Source organism: Podarcis cretensis, assembly GCF_951804945.1.
Source record: "Podarcis cretensis genome assembly, chromosome: 12".
Classification (NCBI taxonomy): domain Eukaryota; kingdom Metazoa; phylum Chordata; class Lepidosauria; order Squamata; family Lacertidae; genus Podarcis; species Podarcis cretensis.
Window position 1 is genome coordinate 41,687,563 of NC_137181.1, and position 21,084 is coordinate 41,708,646.

General features: G+C 38.4%; 1 protein-coding gene across 2 annotated transcripts in view; it reads left to right on the forward strand.

The window, feature by feature from the left end:
• Nucleotides 1-21,084, forward strand: part of LOC307199512 (ubiquitin-conjugating enzyme E2 E2) — a 120,687-nt gene that overhangs the window by 16,050 nt on the left and 83,553 nt on the right. Inside the window, exon 3 of one of the 2 annotated variants that reach the window (XM_079947453.1) lies at nt 2,306-2,356. The exons of the other annotated variant lie outside the window; for it this stretch is intronic. Coding sequence (XP_079803579.1) covers nt 2,306-2,356 — 51 coding nt within the window. The remainder of the gene's footprint in view (nt 1-2,305; nt 2,357-21,084) is intronic. 2 annotated transcript variants of the gene reach the window in all.

Sequence of the window (21,084 nt, forward strand, 5' to 3'; positions counted from 1 at the left end):
TCTGCGCATGTGCGATGTAGTGCTTCTGTGCATGCGCGAGCAGCAAACCTGGAAGTAACCCGTTCTGGTACTTCCGGGTTTGCCGTAGACGTTGGATGAAATGGACTGTAAACGGGGCAGACGCAAAAGGAGGTACGACTGTATGTGCTCAATGAGTTGCATCCGTATTCAATTAGTTGCATTTAGTTCCTGCTGAAATAAATAGGACTTAAGTAATTACTCATTACTTCACATTGTAGGTTTCCAGAAGAGAGCCAGTTAAACAAGCAAAACATCTTCTGGCACCTTAAAGACTAACAAATGTATTACGGCATAAAGTTTTGTGGAGTACAGTTCACTTTGTCAGATGCATGAAATATTATCTCTCTCTGTGTGTGTGTTTCTTTTACACATACACGGTGGTGGTGGTTTTAAATAGTGAGGTTAGAAATAAATGAAATGAATAGATGTGCCAGCATTGATAATTATTAACAGTGGCTATTCACAAAAAAATGGATGAAGTGGGCTGTAGTCTATAAAAGTTTATGCTATAATGAATATGCTAGCTGATTCCAGTGAAGTGCAAGTGTAACTACTTTAGCCTTGATCCAACCAATTTTGTGTAAATGGATCTTTTACTTTGATTGTGTTGCAGTATCTAAATTATCATAGTTTTAGAAAATCAGATTCTTTACGTTATGGCAGATGGGCAGACTGTAAACTTTTAGCTCTGTAAACATGTTGATTCATTACCACTTGCATAGCATTTCTCAGCTAGGAACCCATTTTTCTTTCTAGGTGGCTTAGTCATACACATTGAACATCTAAAAATACTGAGTAATGATGTAAGATTAGCTCAAGGTAATCCAAATGTGTAGTCCATTTGCCTTTTTGGAATTAAAGCATGTCCTGTCAGAGTAACACAATTCTTTTTATCTTTATCTTGGGAAATCAGGTTTTTGTGCTTGTACGCTGTCTTTATAGGATTTGTTGTGCTTTGCAAGGTATATGTGTGCTCAGAATTCACCTCCTTGGATAAAGCATATGTTTGAGCAAAGGGAATTTGTTATACAGTATAGATTTTTTGTGGGGGGGGGATTGAAATGCAAGAAACGAGGCAAGTAGCACATAAATCTGGAAAGCATGTTGAGGCAGTGCTTGCATTTATTTCTGCTTGTGTTTGTATACACACACACTGATTGTGCCCATGTCCATTTTGCATGCCAACTCTGCCTACCCACCATGTCCCCTCATAGCTCCTACTAAAAGGTAAAGGTAAAGGGACCCTTGACAGTTAAGTCCATTTGAAATAACTCTGGGGTTGCAGCACTCATCTCGCTTTACAGGCCAAGGGAGCCGGCGTTTGTCCACTTCCGCAGACAGTTTTTCTGGGTCATGTGGCCAGCATGACTAAGCCGCTTCTGGCGAAGCCAGAGCAGCGCACAAAAACGCTGTTTACCTTCCCACTGGAGCGGTACCTATTTATCTACTTGCACTGCGTGCTTTCAAACTGCTAGGTTGGCAGGAGCAGGGACCAAACAACAGGAACTCACCTCATTGCGGGGCCTCGAACCGCCAACCTTCCGATCGGCAAGTCCAAGTGGCACAGTGGTTACACCACAGTTCCACCCACGTCCCTAGCTCCTACTAAAATCACCCAAATTCCTTATGCTTGCCACTCAGTAACAGGAAGTTATTTCTTCCTTTTGCTACCCACTCCACCTATCTGGGCAGCCAGCTCATCTGCCTGCTGCTCATTCACTCCTGCCTGCCTGCCTGGGCTGCCTGCTTCCATGGAGTGGGAACACAAGGGGCAGAAAGACTTTCTCCCCTCCATCTCCCTGCTTTGGCTGAAGCAAGAAAGCCTGCAGTTTTGAAGTGCAGCCTTTATTCTCTCCTTGGCAGCAGCAATGTGGCTGCTGTTCCCTTTTAGTCCTCTCCTCCCCAGCCCACAGGATAGTTGATGGTATGTGGGTTGTGGAGCAATGGGGGAGATGAAAAATCTACTGAACTGCTGGCATTGGCTTCTTGGTAAGCTGTTATGCCTTTTGTCTGGACTGATTTTTAAACCTTGGAAATTTTTAAACAGAAACTTTGGTTCTGTTGGGTTGTTTTCAAAAATGAAAACTGCAAACATATTTGGGGGGGTTATTTGAAGTGTGTGTCCCCCAGCCAATTAGGATCAACGTGTAACTTAATTTTTTGTGGCATATTTCCTGTACCATAAAAACTTAGTTTTTACACACCGGTGTTAATTTTTTAACAGTTAATAAATTGGAGGAAAAAGTAACTCTCTCCCTTTAACTTCTATCTCTTTTCTCTTAAGAATTCAGAAAGAACTTGCAGAAATTACATTAGACCCTCCTCCAAACTGTAGGTAAGTTTTGAAATGGATTTTATTTATTTGGAATATATTTGAAAATTTCACCAGAGGTAAATTTTGTCTTGTTTCACTTTGGTCTGCTTGGTTAGGTTTCTGGCATAAAGGTTTGCAATTACTATATTTTAGGAGACTTTCATTAATTACTTCAGAAACTATGATCATAATGCAATGCTAGAAAATATTAAAACAGGCCAGGTTCAGCTAAGTTTATTTTTAAGGCTTGGTTTTGCAGTTTTATGTTAATTGTTGATGTATTTTGTTGGTGAATGGTTGTATTTTTAGCAAAAGAGAAAACTGCCAAATTCTAGGTTTGCTCTTCCTTTTTCTTTGGCATCATGCTCTTGTGGAAGCATGATGAAATAGATTGTCAAATAGTTTTGTTTTTTGTAGAAGCAGGTTTTGGCTTTTTGCATTTTCCCCTTTGAATAAATAATTTGAGCCTGTAAATCCTGATCTGATATATTTCAGCAAGACTGTTGCCATGCTACTGTGATTATCTCTCTCAAGTTACATATTTGCCAACTTGACATAAGTTCAGTCTTGGAATTTGGCCAAGATTGTACTTCATTGTTTACAGAGGTGCTTGATTATTGCACTTCTAGCTATGGAAGTAAATAATGTATTCAGCTATATAGTCAGTTGGTTCACTGTTGCTTTTTAGCTATTGCTTGAGAGATATTATAATGAGATTAATGGATATTTGATTTCAGGAAGTCTCTAACACAGATTGCTTCTTATTTCAGATTTGAAATATGTTAGACACAAGAGCTGTCTTTTCTGATATCTTGACAAAATTATGTTTGTTAAATCTTGAAATATTTCTGGAAGACTAAGCACAGTCTTGTAAAGATGATCAAAAAGTATTTCAGGCTGTTCTGGGGATTCTTTGCAGGCTGAAAGATCTTAATGCCCATCAAAGACTTTGCATATGCATATCAAAAATGTTTGGCCAGTCTTTACTTCGGCTTGCTGAGAGATGCCTGTTAGTGGATTGATAGTATTACTAAACTCCCTGTGTGCTGCAGAGGAAGTTGTAACTTAAGAATTATTTGATTTTGAAAAGTTTGCTGTTGCTTTGTGAATTTGTCTCTGTTATAGGAAAGCAGTTGTACCATTTTTTTATGCTTGGCATTGCTGTTGTGGCAAAACAGTATGCTTTAGAGCACATCTGTGCTAGGAAAATCAAAATATTTGCATGAAGATGGTGCATTTTTCACACAATATTATAGTTAAACTTGTGCATTTGTTGCTTGCTTCTGTCTAACTTCTAAAGATATAGGTGCTGGACTCTAGTATTCACATAGAACATGCACATTGCAAAATATGTGTCGCAATGTCTGCCTGTTTTCCTTGTTATCAACTCTGATTGAAAAGTACTGTGGATTTGTATGACAGTGTGAGCCCCACTAATCAGTCTCTCTTGTAATCCCCTGGCCTGCTTTTTGTGTTGTTTCATTCTTTTATGCGTTAGCCTCCTTTTTTTCTTTTTCTTTTAACAAACTTTTGGTTTTTAACAGCAAGAAATCTGTACAGAACAATGAGGTTGTTTTAAACAGGTAGTGCAGTGAAGCTCTTTCATATCTTAGAGTCCAACACTGCAAGCTTCTGGTTGGAAGTGATGCTTGAAATTATTTTCATAGGAAGGATTTTCCTATGTGAGGTGAATGTTCTGTATATAATCAGGACAGGGTAGAAAACTCGTATGTTTCATTACTTGTTATGTGTCAGGTGAATTCGAAGGCCCTAGGTTTGGTCTTCAAAGAGTGTTTGTTTTTTGGTAACAGAAGGAGCTTACTTTTAAAAGCAGGGTTGAGATACTCTTGCGTTCATAGGATACCAGATGCTGTTACTTAAAGGAAAAAAACAAAGATCATAAGGGCCTAAGGAAAAACAGAAGTGTAGAAACGCTACACATTGAACAAAGCATTTCAGTGATGTTCTGATCTGGTATATCTTAGGATCTCCTGAACTCTTACAGGGGCAGGTTAAAAGAAAGATTGTGGAATAAGTTATCAACTACTGACCCTACTTCAAGATGAGGTGGGTGCTAAAAGAGCATGGTGAATAAATTGGGAGACGGAAATTGTTTTGTAAGAAGCCTCAGTTGGATAGAGGGAATGGTTTGTGCTGTTACTTTGCTCAGTATTTCCTGTGAACAACAGCTGAATGTGAGAACTGCAGATTACACACCCATTAATACATATGCCTGTGCTAAGGAGAATGCACATTCTTGAAAATGAAGGGAAAGAAAAAACTTGGACCTGGGTTACCGGCATGCCCTAGTATTAGAAAGTGGCTTGCTACCGCAAGCTGTATGTATTGGTCCCTTCTGATCTCTCTTGGATCTCTGCCACAACTGCAGAAGGAGGAAATAATACTCATCCCCACACGCAGAAGGACTGTTCAGAAACACAGTAGCAGAAACAGAGCGAGTATAGTAGTAATTTGAAGGGTACTGGTATAATTATTTTCATTTGTATGGATAAACCTGTCTCCAGTATCTAATAAAACTGGACGTCTGTCTAATAAAACTTCACTATCAGTGAAAGCAGAAAATATCTGCTGCTCCACTACAGCACTTATCATTTCTGTAGTCGTGCTGTATTTTTTAAAAAACCAGCTGTGGGCCTTTGAACACGCAGTCCATCTAGGCTATTCCATTTCTACATATTGTACAACAGGGTTGCCACCCCAGTACCTGCAGATGCAATGGCATCCATAAAAGGTTCCAGGGCTGCTCTTGAGCAGATGCCCCAGGTTCTGAGTTTTTGGTATAAAAACAAAGCAAGTGTCCAGCCTTCATAGAAAGTTATTAGGCAAAATGTAGCGGTACCCCTTAAGCGATTTCTGTAAAATGAGAGTGATGTGGCTACCTTGCATATTTTTTTCTGATAAGTGCAGCCAATCCTTTCCGAAAGTGGGGATTGCAGCCATCGCAACCAGCTGGTCGCTGCCAACTGGTCTGTAAAGGAATAACTGAGAATGTGATTGGCTCCAATCACTAACAGAATTTTTGTAGCATATGAATAGCCAGGTTTACTGCATATATGCCATGGTTATGATCTTGTCCATGAGTATAATGCTCCATATTTTATGATGGCAGTCTCACAAAGACAGAGTGTGGTATGCAAAGCTACATAAGTGGATGACAGCTTGCTCAACAGGGCTGCCCTGCCCTGCCTTCTGCATCGCTTAAGCTACTTTAAAAAAGGCTTGGATTGATGCATCGGTTCTAAGCCAATGTTGGCATATTTTCCTTTCCAAATGAATTTCCTAAACAGTTATTGTATGTAAGTCCTGCAATTCTAAACCATTATAAATTTTAATTATCCCCTTATTTAAACATTTTAACAGTATTTCATCAGAATGTCAATATTATAAAGTCTAATACCTAAATGTCTAACTCCAGTATTCCACTTAGCATATTTTTCCGTGTATAACATGACTCCATGTATAAGACAACCCATGTTTTGGGGGTACTCTAATTTGTTTGATTTACATGACAGTAAGACAAATTGCCAGATTAATTTAATATTGTCATCAAATACAGCAGTGAAAGGTATGGGTTGCACATCTGCATGTAAATCTAGTTTTTATTAATAAAAACCCACCTTCAGTCCTTCCCTGTGAACCGCTGTTGCCATTGTCTCAATATAGTTATTAAACATAAGAAGGGAGAGTGGACTACACTGGCTCAGTTTGCACATAATGCTAAGCCAAATCATGGCTAAGTGTCACCATGTGGGGTGGCGCTGTGGTCTAAACCACTGAGCCTCTTGGGCTTGCTGATCAGAAGGTCAGCGGTTCGAATCCGCACAATGGGGTGAGCTCCCGTTGCTCTGTCCCAGCTCCTGCCAACCTAGCAGTTTGAAAGCATGCCAGTGCAAGTAGATAAATAGGTATTGCTGTGGCAGGAAGGTAAACGGTGTTTCCATGCGCTCTGGTTTCTGTCACAGTGCTCCATTGTGCCAGAAGCAGTTTAATCATGCTGGCCACATGACCCGGAAAGCTGTCTGTGGACAAACACCGGCTCCCTTGGCCTGAAAGCAAGATGAGCACCGCAACCCCACAGTCGCCTTTGACTGGACTTAACTGTCCAGGGGTCCTTTACCTTTACCTTACTTAGAATAAAAACCACAGCCACTTCTTTCCTGGTATCCTGCTGTTGCACTACCCAGCTGTTATGCCTGACCAGGCTCATAGTTGGTCTACCCAGACAAACCAAAAGCATTGAGCCAGGAACAAACTTGGGTACAGATGCAAGCTGGGCTTCATATGTAAAGCTAGTGAGTCTACCATTTGAAAAATCAGACTTTAGAGCCATGTTACCCAAAAATGGCCGCTAGAAATTCCATTTTCGCAACTGTAACATTCGTTTAAGGAACCATTTGGCACCCAGCTTTGAGTTTCTAACACTGCTTGTAATGCAACCTTTGATTTGTTAGCTGTCTTTGTGCCCTGAGAGTTAAAGAGAATGTACTTAGTTTGCTTGTGGTAAGTGATGGAAAGGGCTAATCTAGAGTCTAAATATCATAAAATTGTCTTGGTTTAAACTTCTTATAACCACGACATGCAAAAATAATGCCCACGAATAAAAATGGAAGTTGCTGTACATAAAGGCTGCAGTAAAAATTTGGAGAAGACTCTGGACAACAGACAGTATTGCATTAATTCTCCATGCCTTGCCATGAAATCCTTATTTGTTCCAACTTTTCCAAAGAAATCTGGAGGGAGGTGGAACCAGGTTTTTAAAAGCCTTTTTCAAGTTTGCCAAAACAAACAAACCGCAAAATAGTTGCTCTCCTCTTTAGGGGAGGGGGAGCCAGGGGGGTGTACAATACTTTAAGAAGTGTGTTTCTTTGTATGTTTATAACTGGCAGTAGAGAGCTTGCTCTAGAAGAGAGGCCTTCATTGTCTTAGATTGGAAATGGCATTTCTGAACTCAGGTGTGGTGCTTCTTGCTAGAGAGCATGGGATTTGCAGTTCCCAGATGCAGTTTATAGAAGAACACAAATCCCATGTCCCTACAAGGAAGTGATGCTTCGGAGTACGTTCAAAAACAAAATTTCCAATATGTAGAGGCTAGAAAGGCCTGTTCTATTTCCAGCAATTGCTCTTTTTAAAAAGAAATCAAAACAAAAAATAGCATGTGTAAGTAAGGCCATAACATGACATCGGGGTGTGGGTGTGGGTGTGTAATTCCTCAAGGTTTGCAAAATGTGTTGGTATAAATGATGTATTATTAAAATGTTGCCTGGTTTCTGCTGAGATTTCACAACCTGTGACTCTAGTTTCTCATATTAAAATTGGTTTAGATGATCAGACAAAAAAATTTTTGATGCATGTTGCGGGCAGGAGGACTATACCTATATTGGATCATGACCAATACACTTAAGATGATGTGACTTCTAGTTCATGGAAGAAGAATTTTAATCATCTGTATAATTTCCCTACTCTTAGCTTCACAAATAGACTACTCGTGTTGGTAGTATTTTGTGGAACTAGTTGATGGTCCGTTGCCAAAACTGACTAGATTCACAGATTCTGTTTCTGTATCCATTCTCATTTTGCTTACTTTGTTGCAGTGAAAGAGTCTGTAACTATATTACTCCAATTTCTTGAGTTGTTATTTCTGTCTTCCCAGGAACGCAATACGATTTTTAGCTGTATTTTAACTTTGAATATTTCATCAAGGCTGAGCGATGATGATAGCTCGAGTGGATTGTTTTCATTTCCACTTAGTTGTAAAGCTGCTTTGATATGATGCAGCATCGGAAGTCTTTTGTATTTTTTTCATTATTAAAAACAAGACGTAAACAATCCCCTGAGCAAACATGAACTCTGCTAATCTAAATACAATGAATAAACAATAGGAACTTCTCAGCAGGGTTTGCCAAATAAAATAATGGAACTATAGATAAAAATGTTTAGAAAAAGCTGTATAAAACAATATAATTGAAGTATAGTCAGCTGAATTAACAAATTTCTGATAGAGCTAGCTTGGAGTTTCTTAAAGAAATCTGAAGAAGCCTACAATAGCCAGCTGCATAATCATATGCAGGCTCTGAATATGACAGATCTGAACTACTTTGTGCATTTCTTGAAACATGCAGTGGGCTGTTGTTAATTCATGTGCCCCTTCCATGCCTCCACCGCACAATTGGAGGGAAGATTACACTGAGGTACTGCCATTGAAACTGAGTGCCTCTTCTGGTGTGTTAGTGGTTGGTTGCTTCCATTCCTCATCAAAAGGGATGCATGGCCATGCCCTTCATGTTAATAACGTAAGGGAATTCTCCTTTGTTCAGTTTCTGAATTCACAGCAGCCCTGTTGGTTTAAACAAGTTGGCCCTGAGTGACCTTTATTGTAATGCTTTTAATAAGTGAAATCTTTTCTTCTAAGTGATGAAATAAAAAGGAGTTCTGTATATACAAATAAGTGAGTTTCAGCCTATGCTTGTCTACAAGGATTTAAGAAGTGGCACGTAGGAAGAAAAATATACATACTTGCTTTCCTGGTTTCCTGTGGTGCTGCTAAGCATTTAGATAACTTTTTACTACAGCGTTAAAAAACTCTGAAATGTTTGATATTAAAACCTTCAACCTTTGCATACTGTAATCTGGGTTATGCATTATGTTATTAATAATGTTGTCTAATTATGAACAGTTGTTTGCGAGGGACTGATTTTGGAAAATAATTTGCTTTTATACAGTGCTAACTGACAAAGTTGCAAACTTGAAAATAGTGCTGTGCCAGAAATGTGAATCAAAGGTTGTTGTTATTCTTGGGTATCATTCTATGTGCATTACAGTGTATTTGTTTTAATTATACATTTGTGGCTTTGCAGGCTTATTCAAGCATCTAATTGGCTACAGCTTTGAATTATATCAAAACACATGCCAAATGTTTCTTAATTACAATTAAGTTATCTACATGAAATTATCTTTGTTTTCAATTTCTTCAGTTGTCGGTTTACTTTTTACCTTGTTTATATGCTCTTTTCCCAAACAGCTTTTATGAGTTCCTGAGTTTATTTTTGTTTTAAAGATACAGAATTGGATTAAGCTGTCTTTAAAAATGCTTCCATGTTGCTTGGCAGGAAGCCAGTTACCATATTGTATATCAATTTAACTAAAACCATACATCATACACAGCAGGTTATTTTTATACTATTAACTAAGGTCAATCCAGAAACCTATATTTCCTCTGATTTACCCATAATAAATAATGAGCAAAAAGTATGTGATTGTTTGTGCATGCTGGAGGATGAGCTATCCATAACTTCCCAATTTAACCTGTGCTCTGCACACAAGCACCATTTAGGTGACCTCTTATAATTTTGGGATTGCTTCTAGAGATCCAGATGACTGATAAATATGTGGTCTTTGCTTTTATCTCCTGGTATTTATTGCTTGAAGTATTCAGCTTTGCTTTTGGAATAAAAACAGAGTTTTGGTTTTGTCCTCACAGCAGGGATTAGTTGGCATAGATAACAGTGCTACTCAAAACTTAGATGTTACTTTTTTATGAAGTGAGCTATGGATTCTTCTACTTTGTGTGCTTCTGTCTGGCACTTATTCTTGAGCAGAAGTAGCTACTTAGTTTGCTTCTGTGTAAATAAAGCCTAAAAGAGAGAAGAAGATGATTTTTTCATAAGGGAAAAAATGCAAGGAGGCCATTGTTTTTACTTAGTAGAGGATTCATTGCCAGCAGTGATTGAAAATTTATCCCCAACTGTGTGATCTAGATAATGGATACACATGTGTTGTGGAGCCTCATGCAGTTGGCAACAGTCTCATAATAAAAGGGCCACAATTTTGTCTATTTCTATAGTCAAGTCAGATTAAAATGGAGTGCAGTGGGTCTAGCACAGGGGTCAGCAACCTAAGGCCCATGGGCCAGAAGCAGCCCGTGTAGGTCATCTGACTGACCCACGAGCCACCCCTAAACTGAGTTGCTGCTTGTGCACTGCGCTAAATGAGTGCAGCGCAGGGACACGCTTCCGTGGCACCAAAAATCGCATCTGTGCAGACACCAAAAAACATGGGCACACGCACTCTCACACACACATGATCCAGCCCATGGAGGGATCTCCGCGGGACCAATCCTGCCCAGGCAAGATAAACCTTGCTGACCCCTGGATTCTAGCACTTCTTCCTGAAGCTTAGATGAGATAGAATATTCTCCCTTCTCCTCCCTATTCCATCCAGCATCAAAACTGTGACAGGTTAACCAGGAAGGGTCTACTGGGCTATATTGTAGTTTCACAGATGATACCCCAAAGGAGGTGAAAAGATGCTTCTCAGTCAGTTGATATGGCCTGTAAAAGAGAAACAATTTATAATCTAGGGTAACCTTATATTCAAGTGAGAGTTCTTGGGACACACTGTTCATGCAGCCCCGACAGAGGCAAGTCCACATATGCATAGGCTTTGCAGAATCTTGTAAGAACAGAAATTCTGTGTCTTGTGAAATTCCAGCCTACTGTGTTCTCACAGTAACAGGCTATCCCTGGAACTGAGAGAGCCCCATCTGGCTGCCAGGGTAAAATCAGAGAGAGACCGTCATAGCGTACAAGACAAAGACCTCATAATATTTCATTATTACAACAAGTCTGTAGTGTACTTTTGCCATAACTACCTGCGTGTGGCTTCTGTTTTTTTTTTTTTTTAAAAAAGATATTTATTAAGATTTTATATAATAAAACAGACATACAAAGAGAAAAGAGATATAACAAAGAGAAAAAGTACATCACAAAGAAACAGAAAGAGACAATAAAAACATAATCATAAACAAAAAAAATCCATTTTTTTAACTTATTATCTATGTAACCTTCCTTCTTGACTTCCTCACATCTCCCTTTTTTGTGTTCCCCTTTACACAATCAAGTTCAGCAAATTCTAACCCTCTTTCAGACCTCGTTTATAATTATATATTTCAACCAATTATGTCTCCAATTTTCCTTCTCTTTTCATTATCAAATTTTAGCCGTTCTTAATAACTTAAACCTTTATGCCATTTTGTTTAAATTTGACATAATAATACTCTGATCTTTTCCCCCTTTTCTTTTTAAAATTTTTTACATACTCCTTTTAACTAGATCACTGATGCCATATTCTCTTTAAATCCAACCTCACTTTAACATTCGTAAATTTTGCAATGTTTCTGCAGGTCTGCGTGTGGCTTCTGGACTGTGTGCTGTGAAAAGGTTCCAGAATGGCATATTTCATTTTAAACAGCATAAAGATTATAGTCTGTCCACTCTTGCATGTAAATACAAGGCAGTCTTTCCAAGTAGTCCTCTCACAAGTACCACATCATAAGCTGAGTTGAAAATTCCCCTGAATTTAAAGTAGCTTTGATGTAGCCAGGGAAGCTGCTGCTGATGGAGGGGCCAACAGAAAGACACCCCCCACACACACTGTGTATGTGAATTCCATTGCCTTTGTGAATGATACTTGCTGTAAACAAGAAGTCTTAAGGATTTCTTCTTGTGACATGCAACAAAAGCGTATAGCAGTTCCAGAAAACACAACCTGTACCCTCCTTGAATTGCACCAGTTTGTTGTAAAATGCTAGCACCATATATAGGGTTCAGCCCAGATTCTGCTTGTAACGTGTGTCTTGAAACACTCACATGCGCTGCATAATTTGATGGGTTTATTGTTTAGGATACATACAGAATGCTTGCTCTTGAAAAGTAATCTCTAATTTAAAGTGTGTGTGTCTTACCTTAAATAGCTGCATTCTTGCTGTTTCAGTTCATTAGGTTGACTATAGATGATTTTAAAAAGCATCCTGATTCTAGTGTGGTTCATAGGATCTCAATTCGTCTTGCTGGTCTTACGTAGCTAGTCTGACATTGGCAGTTCCTGGTGTGTGCTAAAAACAGAGTTTTCTTTAATTAGCTGATTAATTGAATAGCATACAGCGTGACCTCAACAGCATTTGGTGAGAGAGGGGGTCTGTAGGGGTCTTGCTGCAACAGGAGTCCCATGAGTATGTTTGTTTGATTCATTGCTATGCGGCATCATTTCCATCTAAGAGGAGAGAGGAGCATAAGCTGTGACATCGGAAAGGGCATTTTACTTGGCTGAGGGTGATGGTTATTTTTCTAAGCTGCCTCATGGCCCAGCTTTTCTTAACCCAAGACACTGATGGAAGTCCCTTCAGCATCAAAATCAAATAATGTAGACAGCTTTGGGGGGGGGACACCCCAGTATAATTAGTTCTCTGTCTTGATTGGTGTTTTTCGGAAAATAAAATAGCATCTGTCTCTTTATTTTTAGAAGGGGTTTGCTTTCCTGCCATATCTCATTCACAGAAATGTCTTGTTAATTGCAACAGGCACTGAGAAACACATTGATATTACACACACACACACACACACACACACACGTGTGTGTAAACATTTTCACAGCTGCTTTTGTTATTGCAAGCCTAAAGATATATATTTTATAAAAGAAATTAAAAGATTTATCTTTCTCTAACTTAATTCCTTCCCTGTTTACAAAGGATGAAGGCATCTGCGCAGTGTGACCGTCAAATATACAGTGACTCACTTCTAAAGTGTGTGTGTATATATGAGCATGTGTGTATATAAACTACACACACTTAATTTGATGTACATTTCTCAGAAGAGATGCAAAAAAAAAAAAAAGTTACACACTTGTTAATAATGAGGATTGAGTGGGCAGACAACAGTTTCAGTTCTCATTGAAAATTGGCCTTTGTATCTATCTACACGGTGCTCTCTTCTCACCAATAGAACACTGCTATTAAAACTACATAACATGTACAATTACCACTTCTGTTACTTTGAGTCTCAGAGCAACTTCTCATAGCTGATTATTTTCTTGTATTGATACATCATTTCTGTATCATGTGAGTTTCCACATGAACACATTTTACCAGTACACATCTGTCTAACAGATGTATTTGGCTTGTAACAAAACAGATAAATGTGAAGTTGTGTACATTCACCTTCACACAGGAAAGTAGTATTTGTAGGACATCCATCATGCATGAAGCAGTCAGTATTTTATTTGCTAAACCAAATGTGGTGGGTTAAAAAAAAAACAGGAAGATAAAATCCAACTAAAATTCAGCACAAAAATCCAATATGTATGATTCAACTACATGAAAGCATGGCATCATTCAGTACAGAATAGCTTTATACCAAGTGATACTTTGCAGGATATAGCAATTGATCTAACTTATATGTACTTAAATTTCTCACTTATCACTATATTCAAAGCTACTTTATAAGTAACATTTATCAATTTTAATCTGTTTTAGTATTTTAACTTTTGTATGCTTAAAAGTATGTTTATGAATTTTTCTTGCTTTTATTGTTTCGTAAATTGCTTTGAATGCTTTTGTAAACTGCTTTGAATTTTATTTTTTTTACAGTCAAGCAGTATATTAATTTTATGAAATAAATAAATAAATGCCAGCAAATAATTCTGGTGAAGATATGCTAACCTAGAAAAATTCTTAAATAAGGAGTTGATCCTGAAAGATTATATATTTATAATTGCATTTTTATCCTGCCCTTCTTTGCAGAAGAGCCCTGGATGCAAACCAGCACAAAATAGTACTTCCCTAAACTTTGCTCATGTAAGAGGTTGATTTCCAGAAAGACAACAGTATATAGCAGGAATGGGGAAACCTCTAGCCCACAGGTCAAACTTGGCCTACCAGGGGTTCAAATTTGGCCTGTGAGTTAATTTTCCCCAGACTCTTGCCACCTGGTCTCCTGTGATGTTACGTATAGCAGGTATAGGTGTGGCTGCCAGGGCACAATCAGGAAAAGTGTCTCCCAATTATGCGAGCTCCTTTATGTGCCCAATGGTTAGGCTGCACCCAATGGTTAGGTCCTTCCTTCAGGACTTAAAAACGCACAGTCACCTGATGTCAGGTGATTAACAGGTGGGTGGGGGTACTTACCTGTCAAATTTGGTCCACAAGGATATATCCTAATCAGGATCTAGCCTGCAGAGCCAAAAAGGTTCCCTATGTCTAGTTTATAGAGCAGATATTCTATTCTAGATTTGGAGTTTTAGGGGTTTCAGATTTCACAAAATTGAGGTTTCTAGAGATACTCGTTCTGTGAAGATATAATATTGGAATATATTTTTTGAATAGCTGTTACACAGTCTTTTGCAATTTGACCTAATACATGATTAAAGCTTTGTTTCCTAGCACTAATTAAGGGAAGTCTTATTTCAGCCAGTAAAATGGTATACTATTAGGTAGCTGATGAAATCACCTCTAATAGGTTTCTGAGCATTACAGTGAGGAATTAAATACTCTTCCAACCAAGGACTGGTAAGTGGTGTGCTAGGAGGATTCAAGAAATCTTCCCATATAAGAAAAAGCAGTCGATGGCAGGGCATCACTCATTCAGACTTACTAAATGCTCAAATAGCTTTCCCAACAGTATTGGGAATGCATAGACCTCACATAAGGAGATAAAAAAATATTATTTTAAACCCCTGGCCAAGAAACACAGAAGTTTGTACTTCCCAGCCGTTAATGCTTTTGTATGTACTTGTAAGTTCACTGGTTTTTGAGGTGGTATAATAAAGCTTTGGCATCACTATCCCCCAACAAACATGGAAAAAGGCCAAATTGTAATTGCTAGTGCAAGTTCCATAATCAACCATGTACAGTTTGTTTCTCGGAATTGGACCAGTGTTTCAAAGAGAGCATGCAGAGATGATTAGCAAATAACACAGCACTACTGTGATATGAAGCTACTCTGCTATAGAAATGTTATAGTGGAGTTATTCATCTGAGTACTTAAATGCATGCTTACATTTTTCTTATCATAATGAGCACCAGTAATGTTTAATTTTAGTAGCCATTTGAACTGAAATGCTGTAAAGGAAGCAATTATTGTGCGTGTGTGTGCGTGCGTGCGTGCGTGTGTGTGCGTGCGCGTGCATGTGCATGGTATGTTATACAGGTATAATGAAAGCCATCTGGTATTTGCTTTCAGATTGCTTAGAGCTTTATGCAAATGTGAAATACTGTGAAGAACTGAAATTCTTCTTTGGAGATTTGCCTTAACAGTTTGTCAAGTACGTGTTTTAGTTATGATCCACAGTGCTACACTGCACCAGTTACAGTCTACTGACTTTGGAATACTCTTTATAAAAAAAAACCAAAAAAAACCACAACCTGTTTGTTGACAAGGCAAATAGTAGTCTGACAGCACCTGATCCAGGAGTGCTGTTGAAGCTAAATGGTCATGTCAGCTTCCTTTGAGCTGTTCATGGGAACTACAGGTAAACCAGAGCTGAACAGTTGCACAATGCGATACACAAAGAGTGCCAAATACAGTTTACAGAGTCAGAACTAAATAATCCCAGGTTTCTCCTTTCTCTCTCCAAAAAGACTGGTTAGAGCAGGTATTTAAAGCTGGTCTTCCTAGTTCCTGAAGCTCAGTGTGAAAACTATCTTCCTTTTTCTCTTTCTTTTTTTGATAAATGCCATACTTTGAAATATGATTAGTATTTGTCAGTCACTTAGAAACAAGAATATCTCTTCAGCCAGGGATGCATTAGAAAAATTTTTCTTTACGAATTCTGAACAAATTCCAGTACAAACTGATATAATACAAACCTTCTGGACTAAAGTTATGTATGGTGTGTCCTCAGAAATGCACAGAAACATACCGGTACTTACGGATTTTGTGCTTCTCTAAATTTTCCAGAGCAGTTCTTAGAATATATATATAAATGTTTCTTTTTTACATAAAATGAGAGAAATTCATTCTACATGAGGCAGTTTGTTCAAAAATATGTGTTTAAATGCAGTGGAACTGGAGTGGAACAGACTTAGGAACGAACATGCTCGAAAATGACCAAGATTGGAAATAGACTGATATTGCCATCCCTGTGTTCAACAGACTTTGGTACTAAACCATTTTAAAAGCCTACAAAATGGATTCAAACATACTTACATGAATGCACTGTAGTTAAGACTTCAGTTACTCTTATCTACTCTTTCCCTTTGAAAACGTAACCTATAGCTACACTTGTTCAATTAGATGGCTGGTGTGCAGAATGGAAAACTGCTAAGTTCACCAGAACATACAGTACTTGACTGATTATATAGCAAAATTCAGAAGCTGTTTCCAAAATTTTGCGATCTATTTCGCCAAACAAGAAGACAACAGAAGTTGCCATGGGATAAATGTGAGCAAATGCAGTTACAGTAAGCCCATAATTTACGTGGGGGTTACATTCTAGGGATTGCACATTGTGCATAGCCAAAACCCATTGGATTCAGTGGTGGAGGAATCACCAAAGTCATTTCCCTCAGAAACCCCTCCCCATTCCATCTCATACAGCCATGTGAGTAAATTGAATGTGCGCAAGTTAAATGTGTGTAGGTTATATGTGTACTCAAGCTTAATTACAGTTAAGGATTATGATTAAGGGTTGATTCAGATACTTACAGAAAGGGCAGGCATTGAAGATTTACTTGACGGTTGAAGAGAGGTTAAAGTACTACCAAAATCAAGTTTCCGGTACACAAATGAATAGAATCTTACCTACAGAATATCATTGGATATTTTTTAAATGCCATGTGACCACCACCTACGTCCAACCTTATGGTTATTGATTAGGCATTTTTTTGCTGCTTGTTATATTTTGTAACAAATAGGCTTTATGTGGCTATGCAATTTAAGTTGTTGCCTACTCTTTAGTTTTCACTTGTTAATGAAAGCAGGGTGGATCAATTAATACTTCTTTGTGGTAGCATTCCCCATCTTCCTCAGTTTGGTTTTTGGATCGTTACCACAGAAGTCAGAAAGTGTAATCTGCGATGAAATGTCAACTTGGGATGTTATTTCAAATATTCAAGTAATTATAATTACAGACATTTAGAAGGTTTGCAAAATTAATTAATGTGTAGTTAAAGAAATATTTGATGAAACCAAGCTGCTCTTAGTACAAGTACTGCTTCTGTGAGTAATTTACTAGGCCAACAGTGTGAAAAGCCTTGTGCTTTTCCTTCTGAAAGGGAAAGACTTGCAAAAAGCCCTGGAGGTTAGCTTTCAGTTTTAGTTAGCTTCCATGCATGAAGCTAATAACAATTTTAATATAGTTACGGTGGTATTTTATTTTATTTTATTTTTGAAAAAAGCAGTATTCCCATTTTTGTGTGCAGGAGATCTGTCTGAATCAAGGTAGTGAGCCTGTGTTGGGCTGAAACAGACCCACCAAGCTATTTCAAATGGTCCACCAGCTCCATTCTTCCTCCCCATTGAAGGGTGGACTTGGAGGTGAGGTTCCTCCCCTCCCAGTGCAGTGTTTCTACAGGGAGAAAACACAGTCTCTGCTCTAGAGCAGAAACTCTTAAACCTCTCCAGGAAGCCCAGCACTGCAATGTGCCAGTGTGTGAGAGAGAAATCAGCATGTGTTTATGCATGTCTGCCAGTGTGTGTAGGTGCTAAAGACAATAGGTCCAGTGTGGCCACTTCAACTTCAGTGACACCCACTTTTGCTTTGGCCATGTCCTCCTTTGACAGGCAACCCGCAGAGGTTAGGAGCCAAAAAGCTTAGGCTGGCAGTTTTCAGTTATTTTGTTACATACAGTGGTGCCTCACAAGACGAAATTAATCCGTTCCGTGAGGCTCTTCGTATAGCGGTTTTTTCGTCTTGTGAAGCAAGCCCATTGACAGCTTAACGGATTAGCGCTATTAGCGGCTTAGCGGCTTTTAGCGGATCAGCTGATAAGCGGCTTAGGGCTTAGAAAAAGGGGGGGAAAGGGGAAAAAACCCGCAGGAACTCACAAGACATTTTCGTCTTGCAAAGAAGCCCATAGGGAAATTCGTTTTGCGAAGCGCCTCCAAAACGGAAAACCCTTTCGTCTAGCGGGTTTTCCGTCTTGCAAGGCGTTCGTCTTGCGGGGCACCACTGTATTCTGTTATAGGAGGAAGTTGATTATATCTCTATATATTTCATGGGTACAGAGTTTGATGATGGTGTAAGTGTTTGTATACATTACAGTTAAGTTTTTTAAGGCTGATTGATTTCACTGGAAGAGCTAAGCACATGCCTAAATAGCTTGTTTGTTTTCCGAGATTTATATTTCATAAATGTCACCTGAATGCCAAATGTCTATTGATCAGGCATTTAATCTTACAAGATTTTAAAGGCAATGTTATGCTTGAAATGCTGGATTTATCCATTTGTTAGGACATTTCTATACTGCTTTTCGCTGCCATGAATAATTATCAAAGAAGTTTGCTATTAAAACAGCCATACAATAAAGCAGAATAAATTCAAATCAAAAGTTGACAAAATAATCACAAGATAGACACCAGGAACTAACATAAATGGTTAGAGTGCTTGGGTAAATAGGGAATATCTATGGGTGATATCTGTTGTCATTTTAACATAAGCTAGAGGTCTTCAGTGGCTCAACTGTTTAGCAATATTGTTTAGCTACTTTCTTGCTGAACTGCTTGCTAGTAACAAATGCAAAGAAAAAGAAAAACCCTGTAAAAATTCATTTTGTAATATTTTCCACATAGAATCCCTGTTTCCAGCTATATACTTTATAAGTGGTCAAATGTTATAAAGGTGCCCATTACTAATCTTAAAATGGCTGCCTCTGGGACTTTTTATAAGGCAGTATAATTGATGTTGGCATGTAATAAATCTGTAGTTCTTTGAGTCTGATTATGTAGCAAGACTGATAGATTAGACTGCCCTGAGAATTGACTTGGGAGAAAGGATAGCCTACTGCAATAGTTTTTGTCAGCTTTTATCTTGTGTGTTAAAATAAATTAATTATTTCATCATAAAATAGTTTTAAGGCCACCAGTGTATGCTTATATATATATATATATATATATATATATATGTAAAAATGCACAAAAGGTGGGTTTGTTTTGAATGACATTCATGCTGTTCCATTAACAGAACAGTTCTTGATCCACTATTAGTGGCCACTAATATAAAAGAAGAAGAATTTTTCTACAGAATCACTCTTCTAACTGTAACCCCCCACAAACTCAAAAAAATACTTCCAGAGGGTTGGGGATTGTCCAGAACAGCATGTAAGGAGGCACAGGGTTGTGGGAAATGGGAAATCAGCAATAATTTATCCCATTCTTAAGGGATGCCGCATTGGGGAAAATCCAATCTAAATATAAAAGCAACAGTGTTAGGATAAAACAAGTATTTATTCCAGCTGAATACTTTTTTATATGATGATACAAAATACAATTTGAAGAGCTTCTTTTTAAAATTGTATGTTTCGTATAGCTAATGTTCATGATTGTTTAAACTAAAAGACTGTATTCTCTTTGATTTATAGAAACACTGCTGACAATAACAACAGCTTAAAAGAGGAATATTTCTTTCATCTCCTTTTTTTATTTGCAATATGTATATAAGAAATATATATATGTTTGTGTGTATGTGATCTTTTTATGGTATATATGTAACCATTTAGACACATGTAATTATAATTCAGAGGGACGCGGATGGCGCTGTGGGTTAAACAACAGAGCCTAGGGCTTGCCAATCAGAAGGTTGGCAGTTCGAATCCCCGCGACGGGATGAGCTCTCGTTGCTTGGTCCCTGCTCCTGCCAACCTAGCAGTTCGAAAGCACATCAAAGTGCAAGTAGATAAATAGGTGTTTCCATGTGCTGCTCTGGTTCGCCAGCAGCGGCTTAGTCATGCTGGCCACATGACCCGGAAGCTGTACGCCGGCTCCCTCGGCCAGTAAAACAAGATGAGCGCCGCAACCCCAGAGTCGTCCGCGACTAGACTTAATGGTCAGGGGTCCCTTTACCTTTACTAATTATAATTCATGCACATGTAATTATAATGAGAAAACAATCCTTTGCCACCCTTTTCAGAGATATCTCCACCCTATCCCCCAGCCATTGGCTGAACTGCTTAGATATCATGAATCTGCACATTCTCATGAGTCAAGTCATCAATAATAGAATATTTGCAGACAAAAAGAGTGGTGTTAGCTTCTGTGTGAAGTGAAAAGTCAATTGCTCGCAGAAGGCTTGAATAACAAATAAATGGAATTCAAAAGAAGTGTGGCAGAGGGCTGTAATCATGGTGAGGGACAATGGAACCCAGAATGTGGAGAAGATACAGGAAAGACAGACTGCCTCAATGTTAAATGAAGGGGTTGTGGGTTGAGAAACAGAAATCAGTAAAATTACGTCAATAAAAACAAATTCCAAATCAGTGAATCTTATTAATAACTCAAATTAACTGTATCACTCATTGGAGAAACAAATATCCTTTAATAGCAAGACATGAAATTAATTAACATCAAATATAATGTTGTTGATATATTTTGTATGCAGCTGAAGGTCCTGAGGGGCTATGCATTGTTGATAGCAAAGGGCTTAAAAGACAAGAGCATCATCGGTGTTGAAGAGCAAGTTGTGGAACAGAGAAAACAAATGGGGCAGGGAGGGGGGCTGGATTGCCTCTTCATTTGAACTAAAATGCAGAATGGTAAAGGTTTGGGAAAATGTCCTTGCACTGTAACTTTCCAGGAAAAGGAGCACTGTGCAGTGTAAATGCTGTCTCAGAAAAGGCAACGTCAGGGATATCGACCATATTAAGCTTCCCCAAATTCCCTTTCTTAAGCATTTTGTTGTAGAACATCCCTTTTAATGTGCTTTCCCTGATGGCCTCCAAAGTAAGCTGACAGAGGCACTTGAGA